The sequence below is a fragment of the Canis lupus genome, chromosome 21, assembly GCF_003254725.2.
Source record: "Canis lupus dingo isolate Sandy chromosome 21, ASM325472v2, whole genome shotgun sequence".
Classification (NCBI taxonomy): domain Eukaryota; kingdom Metazoa; phylum Chordata; class Mammalia; order Carnivora; family Canidae; genus Canis; species Canis lupus.
Window position 1 is genome coordinate 28,676,041 of NC_064263.1, and position 9,745 is coordinate 28,685,785.

At 39.1% G+C, this 9,745-nt stretch overlaps 2 protein-coding genes across 2 annotated transcripts; both read left to right on the top strand.

Annotated features, from left to right (window-relative positions):
• Positions 1–1,291: 1,291 nt before the first annotated feature.
• On the top strand, positions 1,292–3,320 carry LOC112667899 (olfactory receptor 51Q1-like). The gene has a single exon (XM_025459958.3). It carries the CDS (start codon positions 1,292–1,294, stop codon positions 2,237–2,239), a length of 948 nt encoding a protein of 315 aa, XP_025315743.1. The 3' UTR covers positions 2,240–3,320.
• A 4,633-nt stretch (positions 3,321–7,953) lies between these two features.
• LOC112667900 (olfactory receptor 51Q1-like) lies at positions 7,954–9,745 on the top strand. Its single transcript, XM_025459959.3, has one exon. It carries the CDS (start codon positions 7,963–7,965, stop codon positions 8,914–8,916), a length of 954 nt encoding a protein of 317 aa, XP_025315744.1. The 5' UTR covers positions 7,954–7,962; the 3' UTR covers positions 8,917–9,745.

A 9,745-nucleotide genomic window follows, 5' to 3' on the forward strand; every position in this document is an offset into this window, starting at 1 on the left:
ACTCTAAATGTCTTTCCAAAAGATTACTATTGACATTTACATCCTTAAACTGGATAGGTGCTTTCCGGAACTAGTTTTAGTGAGTATCTGAGCAGCACTGAACTGTAGTGACCACATCCTTTACCTTCTTGGCCTCTGTAATTCCCATTTCCTTTGTTTTCCACCCACTTCTCTGAGCAGTACTGCAATTTTTCTTTGCTTTTCCTTCCACAACTACACAATTACTAAATTTTACCTTTCCTTATATAAGTCTGTTCTCTGCCTTCTTCCATTCTGACCCCAATTCTTGCCTAGATTATCACTTCACCTTCCAGGTTCCCATCTACTCTAAATATACCAGAGATTCCAAGGTCCCTAGTGGATTTCTCCTCTTGGGCCTCCTATCTGTCTGTTCAATTGACATTTCTCTTGGATAGCTCCTATAAACATCAAACTCAACATGCACAAACCAAACTGTGATCCTTCTGCTAGAGGTACCTCCTACTCTACTGTATAAAATAAAATGTCACTACTATCCATGCTGTTGCTCAAACAAACCCCTGGACATCACCATACTTCCATCTCTAAATTGTATTCCCATTCAACTGAATAGAAGGAGGTTGTCTTCAGAAGCTTATCTTCCTGCCTGTCAAGTATAAGATGAACTAAAATAAGTCTCTTGCTTTGGTTACTAGAAGATTTTTTGAAATATTGATGACAGAAGTATCAGTTAGTAAATGAGTATCTGTAAGTTTATGTATACATGTACATATATATATATATATATATATATATATATATATATATACACAAGAGCTGGTGGGAAGTGTATAACGAGGCTTGAAGAAAGCATAAAGCTAAATTTTAGTGAATAGTGTTGGTATGAAAGCTGGAAAAATCAGGTTATTTTAAATAGAAATTTATGGCAGAATAATCCATAATTGATTCCTACTGCTCTGACTAGTGTATTGGTCAAAGTTTTCATGAAAAGCAATTCCAGGGGTACCTGGGTGGCTCAGTCAGTTGAATGTCGGACTCTTAATTTTGGCTCAGGTCATGATGATCTTGGGGTTGTGAGATGGACCCTATCCAGGGAGTATGCTCAATGGGAAGTATGCTTGGATCCCCTCTCCTCCTCTGCCTTTCCTACCTCAAGTAAATAAATAAAGCTTTAAAAAATTTTTTTAAAAAGCAATTCCAGACACCTATTTAGGTCCTAGATTAAAGAATATATAATGATTCTATGGTAGTAGCACACTGATAAAATGTCTTATTGTGGAACACACAGATTTTGTTTTTGCATTTAAAAAGCATGCCTGAGGTCACTAATACCACCCAAGCTCCCTTCTACTTCATCCTCACGGGCATCCCTGGATTTGAGGCTTTCCACATCTGGATCTCCATCCCCTTCTGCTGCCTCTATACCATCTCCATCGTGGGGAACACCACCATTCTCGCTGTCATCCGCACAGAGCCATCCCTCCACCAGCCCATGTACCTGTTTCTCTCCATGCTGGCCCTGACTGACCTGGGCCTCACCCTCACTACCTTGCCCACAGTCATGCAGCTTCTCTGGTTCAACATTCCCAAGATCAGCTTTGAAGCTTGCTTTGCCCAATTCTTCTTCCTCCATGGATTCTCCTTCATGGAATCTTCAGTCCTATTGGCCATGTCCTTTGATCGCTATGTAGCCATCTGCCGCCCCCTCCATTATGCCACCATCCTCACCAGCGAAGTCATTGGCAGGATTGGGTTGGCCATCATTGGCCGCTGTATCCTGGCTGTTCTCCCTTCCCTTTTCCTACTCAAGCGCCTGCCTTTCTGCCACTCCCATCTTCTCTCTCACTCCTATTGCCTCCACCAGGATATGATCCGCCTGGTCTGTGCTGACATCCGGGTCAACAGCTGGTATGGATTTGCTCTAGTTTTGCTCATTATTGTCATGGACCCTCTGCTCATCATTCTCTCCTACACGTTCATCCTGAAAAATATCTTGGGCACAGCCTCCTGGACTGAGCGGCTCCGGGCTCTCAATAACTGTCTATCCCACATTCTGGCTGTTCTGGTGCTTTATGTCCCCATGATTGGAGTATCCATGACCCATCGATTTGCCAAGCATGCCTCTCCACTGGTCCATGTTATCATGGCCAATGTCTACCTGTTGGCACCTCCTGTGATGAACCCCATCATTTACAGTGTCAAGACTAAGCAAATCCGCCAGGGAATCTTCCATGTACTTTTCCAAAGGAAAGTGTACTAATGATTGGAGTATAGGATTATAGGAGTAATTTTATTTAATAGCATGGAGTCAAGAGCAGGGACTACCTCCATCAAAAGTATAAGTAACACAGATGGGGGAAATAGCAGTTATTGCATAAGAAGTTTCTATGTAAATAAATAGAAATCATAATTCCTTGACAGGAAATTTAAAAACCTAAAGTCCTTTACCCTATTTTATTCTTTACTAACCATATGACTTTGAGGGAAAAAACGTGTTTAAAAATATTATTTAGTACGTAATCCCTGTTCTGATTCTTTAACAATGCCTTTGCCATTAAGTATGTGATTCTGCCATTAAATATGCATAAGATTCTGCTTTATAAACTTGAAATGCTCTTACTGTACAAAAAATAGTTATCATGAACAGAAATCTCACAGAGGAAGACATAGACATGGCCAACAAGCACATGAGAAAATGCTCTGCATCACTTGCCATCAGGGAAATACAAATCAAAACCACAACGAGATACCACCTCACACCAGTGAGAACGGGGAAAATTAACAAGACAGGAAAGGACAAATGTTGGAGAGGATGTAGAGAAAGGGGAACCCTCCTGCACTGCTGGTAGGAATGTGAGCTGGTGCAGCCACTCTGGAAAACTGTGTGGAGGTTCTTCAAAGAGTTAAAAATAGATCTGCCCTATGACCCAGCAATTGCACTGCTGGGGATTTACCCCAAAGATACAAATGCAATGAAACGCCGGGACACCTGCACCCCGATGTTTCTAGCAGCAATGTCCACAATAGCCAAACTGTGGAAGGAGCCTCGGTGTCCATCGAAAGATGAATGGATAAAGAAGATGTGGTCTATGTATACAATGGAATATTCCTCAGCCATTAGAGACGACAAATACCCACCATTTGCTTCAACATGGATGGAACTGGAGGGTATTATGCTGAGTGAAATAAGTCAATTGGAGAAGGACAAACATTATATGGTCTCATTCATTTGGGGAATATAAAAAATAGTGAAAGGGAATAAAGGGGAAAGGAGAAAAAATAAGTGGGAAATATCAGAAAGGGAGACAGAACATGAAAGACTCCTAACTCTGGGAAATGAACTAGGGGTGGTGGACGGGGAGGTGGGTGGGGGGTGGGGGTGACTGGGTGGCGGGCACTGAGGTGGTCACTTGACGGGATGGGCACGGTGTTATTCTGTATGTTGACAAATTGAACTCCAATTAAAAATAAGTTTATCAAAAAATAGTTATTGAAGCTATGACATCTACATGCTTTTAAAGCAAATGTCAGCTTTTAATTAAACACAGGGGCTCATGTGATTTTAATCTGCAAGAATTTACAAGAACTTTGATAAAGTAGGAAGTCAAATTAAAAAATGAAAACCATTGTGGAGATCATTGCTACTTGAAAAAAAAAATTAACACCAAATATCAAAAGCCAAAGTATATGTAGTCTTGGGGTTTGAGAAACTGTTGAACTAATTTCCAAAGCAGAGTTCACTTAAACTCAATGGTGGAACTAGGGATTCAGAGAGATAGAAACTATTACTCAAGGAAGATGGTAGACACAGGTAGCAGCTCTAAGATGGACATTTCTGGATGTGTCCAGATGTCTCTGGAGTATGAATGTATAGAAACAACTGAGAGTTGTTTATAATTAGACTTGGTTTTTGTTTGTTTGTTCGTTTTAGCTGGCTCAAACTTTGCTTTTATATTGTTGGGTACTAATAAATGAGCTGAGAAAGTTTAACTTTTTGGAAGCACAGTTTCTTCATTTGTAAAATGTGTATAATTATACCTCTGTAAACTAGTTTGAATGAATATTAAATATAAAACATCTGTAAACTGACTTAGGTTTGAAGGAATATCTTTGATAAAGGAACATCAGGGAGCATTCTCATTAAGGATAGGATCAATAGAGGATAAAAAACCAGGACTGTGAAAAGCAGTTTTCAATGTAAGTAAAGAAACATCACAGTTTAGTGTGCAGATTGCTCTTAATATATGTTATTTCATGATATTTTTAACTATTAACCCATGTATATAGACATATAAAGGATTTGGGAATACCCACTACCCCTCCTGGTAGATATAGGATATGTCCTGTGCTACACATCCCATCTCTCGCCTCTGAATCACTAAACACAATTCTATACATTGTTCTCAGTAACAGCAATAATTCAGGAATAAAGAGAATCAAGTCCCAAAACTACATATAGATTAATAATTCTTTTAGGAATTCTTAATCTTTTAAGAGTCTGTAATACATTTTTTGTAATAAATTCTTAAATATCCCACCACCTATTTAAGTGTGTCTCAAAAAATGTTCTTATGTTCAGTGGAGTTTTTGTGCCATATCCAGGAAGTTGAAGCTGGTCTTAGAGTACAACTCACTTACAATGTGTCACATCAGGTATCAAAGGGCTATAGATTCATATTCTCTCAAGTAGTGACGTCAGATTCAATAGTTCACCCTTACTTATTTTTAAGAGTAAGCTACTAGAAAATGTCTTTTCCTTACTATGTAATTTAACTTTATTCATGACTCAAAGGACAGGTACATTAAAATAGCAATATTAATCTGCTGCTGAGGACAATCTACTTTTGTTACCTATATAAGAGTATTCAAAATATATATTACATGTATCCCATGGCCCTAACTTTCCCTTTTTCCAAAGGGAGATAATCATAACAGGCTTAAACAAACAAACAAACAAAAAACCTCTCAACATGGAATCCGTCTTTGTCCCTCTTCATTACTTACATACCGCTGTTGCTATTATTATCATTATTGTTATTAATGGAGTATGAAAGCAGCCACTGATAACTGGATGGTTCAAATTATGGAATTAAATCATGACAATAGCCCTAGGGAAAAGAAACATTATATAAATATAAAAGTTAAGTTTCTTAAGCTCAAAGATGTAAATGAAATTCCTTTTAACACATGGCTATCAAGTGGCACAATTTTCAGGAATCTCTCTGAACCCTTTGATTTTTCCCTCTCTTATTTCTCTCTAGCTATCTTGTTGATTATCATGGGTATCCATTACCTTTAATGTACATATAATGTCCAAATCTATATCCACAGGTTAAAATCCTCTCTTGTTTCCCAGAATCATATACCCAATTTTCATCTCTATTAGGATGGCTCAGCATCATCTCAAACTCATTGTATCTAAAACTTTACTAACTGCCTGCCACCCCCTGTGCTAGTGACACCCTGCAACCACCACCTCTGCCACACACACACACACACACACACACACACACACACACACACTTTCAGGCAGCATTCTGTATCTCAGTTAAGTGCCAACTACCCACAGGCTCTTAGCACAGACCCAAACAATAAGAACATTTCTATTTACTTCACTATATAACACAAATTATACACTATAATATTTAAAAAACAAATGTGGTTGCATATACTTATAATTTTAATGATCAAGATATGTATATGATATATATGTGTATACACGCACGCACACACACATACACACACCTTAATATTTTTTGACCATTCACTTTCTACTTTTTGTCATTACAGATAAGACTAAGTAACATATTTTTAGAATAAAATTTTATTCTCATTCAAAATGATTTCCTTATCACTCTGTTCCAGAGTGAATTTTATTACTCAAAGCATGAGAATGATTTAAAGTGGTGGTTAAAGTCATATTGTGTCTCACTTCACATATTGTGTCTCAGGAAAGCACAAATCCTTCTGCATGGTTATATCCTTATCTGCATAGCATGTTGTCATAAAAAGACCTCTGGCTTTTTTGAAAGGTTAAAAACAACAATTATATTATTTCGCTGTGATACATATTGATTGTAAAGCATATTGTCATGTGCTTGCTGGTTGTTGTATTTCTCCTTTTGTTGTGAACTTCTCAAAACTTTGTTGTGAACTTTGTCTTTCCTGTTAACCTATTGTGATACTAATATTAATAAATATTAACAATATTTAGCTTTTTAAATACTTTGATACATTTAACTTTTCTATATTTAAGATATCAATTCCTTCTATGGCATGTTTTTAATAAATATTTTTAGAAGTTTATTTTGAATTTCATTACTTTTCTGTTACAGAAAAAGGTTTCATTTTTGGTACTCACATCCACTCATCTTACCCTTTGTGATTTTTGTCTATTGCTGCGTAGGCTAGGGCCCCCTGCAATGAGATATGTAAATTCTTATATGGTTTTCTTGATCTTTTGTTAGTGATTTAATTTGATACTTTATCTATTTGAAATTTAGTTTTGTGTGAATTGCGAAGTGAGTCACCAAATAGCCAACTAATAATTGAACAATCTTCCTTTCTATTTCAGTTTTGATGTGCTTTCACCATTTACTTATTTTATAATTACAAACAAGTTCTCTTTCTAGTCCCAGGGGTTTGCTGCAGGGCGTGTGCTCCATGAAAGTGGTGTACAATATTGCTTTGACCGGCAGCTCTCTTGTTCCTTCCAATAACTCTGCCCAGTTTCAAATTACTGATAGATGAGAGCTTCTCATAAGTAATTTTTAGAGATATTATACATTCCCAAGCATAAGCATGTAGTTTCAAATCATATTTAATAAGCTCTAAGAACAGGACTTCAGTGTGTTGTCCTGACTTGTACTATCTGAGGGTGCCAGGGGCAGCAAAGACTCCCATGGACACAGCTGACTTCCTGGCTTCCCAGTGAGATCTCAGGTCTCAAGATGCCTCTTCATGTAATCCTGAGGGGACCTGCCATATCTCCCCCACCTTCCAGCCTAGAGATTTGCAGGAGCTTATAAGAGATCTATCATGTCAGCCAAACAGAAAGCAGAAGCTGCAGATAGTGAAGAAGACACCACCAGACCAGAGAAACCACAAGTAAGACTCCTCTGTGAGTGCTCAGGGAAAGAAGGAGGGGTGGAGGCTTTTGCTAGGGGTTTGCAAGAACTAATACAGATAATCCCTTAGAGCAGTGCCTGAACCTAGATACATGGTTGTCCTCACTTGGACATTCCTCTCTCTCCTCTCCTGTACATACTTCCTTTTGATTCCAGTTATATTGTGATACTTCACAAATGAAAGCCTTGGTATCTGATGACATCAAGTAATGAGAATAAAAAGGATACATGAGAAATAAGGACTGACCAAGAGGAATAATGACCTTAGTGCATAATGAAGTGAATAACAGAGAAAGAGAATATTATGCCTTTAGAAAAAGTGAAACTGGTGAGAATACTGTTAGAAAAGTCAAAAGAAAATTCAAAAGAAGACACTGGATAAAAAGGAGGAGGACCAGATAGTAGCCATGATGTTTGTGTGTAGGAGTTCACCCCCAGTCATTGTAAAAATAGTATTGGTAGCATGACTTGGATGAAAGGCAGATTCCAGGGCACTAAGAACGGGCACTGGGGGTTATTCTGTATGTTAGTAAATTGAACACCAATAAAAAATAAATTAAAAAAAAAAGAACTGAATGGGAGTGAGAAAATAGAATCAGGAAAAAAATAATAAAATAAAGAATTGCTCATGAGTTCCTATGTGTTGCATTATCAAAGGAATCCAAGTTGTATGAAAGCAATCTCTACAGAGTTAGGCCAAGGAAGAGCAACCATGGTGTTCTTGAATCTTTCCTTAATTAACATTCAATAACTCTGAACTTTTGTTTGGATACAGGTTAGGGCAAATGATAAAGACAAACACTGTTTCTCATGTTTCTGATTCTCTTTGAGCAAAGACCCTGTACATTCATTGGTCATGTCCAAGGTGTCTAACAGCACCCAAGTCCCCTTCTACTTTATCCTCACGGGCATCCCTGGATTTGAGGCTTTCCACATCTGGATCTCCATCCCCTTCTGCTGCCTCTATACCATCTCCATCGTGGGGAACACCACCATTCTCGCTGTCATCCGCACAGAGCCATCCCTCCACCAGCCCATGTACCTATTTCTCTCCATGCTGGCCCTGACTGACCTGGGCCTCACCCTCACCACCTTGCCCACAGTCATGCAGCTTCTCTGGTTCAACATTCCCAAGATCAGCTTTGAAGCTTGCTTTGCACAGGTATTTTTCATTCATACATTCTCTTTCATGGAATCTTCAGTCCTATTGGCCATGTCCTTTGATCGCTATGTAGCCATCTGTCGCCCCCTCCATTATGACACCATCCTCACCAGCGAAGTCATTGGCAGGATTGGGTTGGCCATCATTGGCCGCTGTATCCTGGCTGTTCTCCCTTCCCTTTTCCTACTCAAGCGCCTGCCTTTCTGCCACTCCCATCTTCTCTCTCACTCCTATTGCCTCCACCAGGATATGATCCGCCTGGTCTGTGCTGACATCCGGGTCAACAGCTGGTATGGATTTGCTCTGGTTTTGCTCATTATTGTCATGGACCCTCTGCTCATCATTCTCTCCTACACGTTCATCCTGAAAAATATCTTGGGCACAGCCTCTTGGACTGAGCGGCTCCGGGCTCTCAATAACTGTCTATCCCACATTCTGGCTGTTCTGGTGCTTTATGTCCCCATGATTGGAGTATCCATGACCCATCGATTTGCCAAGCATGCCTCTCCACTGGTCCATGTTATCATGGCCAATGTCTACCTGTTGGCACCTCCTGTGATGAACCCCATCATTTACAGTGTCAAGACTAAGCAGATCCGCCAGGGAATTATCCACCTCATTTCCCAAAGAAATATGTGCTTAAAATGAAAGAGTGGATTTGTTAAATTACTCAGGAGTTGAGTCACAGGCTTATAGGGAGAGTATAGTCAGGATTAGAAATGGAGACTGAAAGAATCTAGCCACAAATATTCTATCCAAAAGAGATGTGAATCTGAGTTGATTAAATTCTAGCACATTTACCAGCCAGTGGGATGACCTTTGTTAATTGAGTAGAGATTTAAGTTTCATCTTCCTTTTTGGATATGCTTCTCTCCCATGAGTTTGGTTAAATAAGTTTGAAGGAATCCCTTACTTGTTGCCCCCCACCACCCATTCCCTTTGGCAGTTCCACTCAGGCATCTGGGTTAATTCTAGGTCCATTATGCTGGTTCACTCTAGTGCATGGATATGCTCCAATTTTCTGTTGCAAAAAAGAGTGACAAACCTTCCATGGAAGATGGAAACAGATCAAGTTTCTTAGCTATTCAGGTTTACCTAACCAACATGATTTCAGCACATGAAATCTAAGTGAACATATGCAATCTAAAGATTGGTGTGGAATAGCCAAAGTGTGGAAGGAGCCTCGGTGTCCATCGAAAGATGAATGGATAAAGAAAATGTGGTTTATGTATACAATGGAATATTACTCAGCCATTAGAAATGACAAATACCCACCATTTGCTTCGACGTGGATGGAACTGGAGGGTATTATGCTGAGTGAAATAAGTCAATTGGGAAAGGTCAGGCATTATATGGTCTCATTCATTTGGGGAATATAAAAAATAGTGAAAGAGAATAAAGGGGAAAGGAGAAAAAATGAGTGGGAAATATCAGAAAGGGAGACAGAACATGAGAGACTCCTAACTCTGGGAAACGA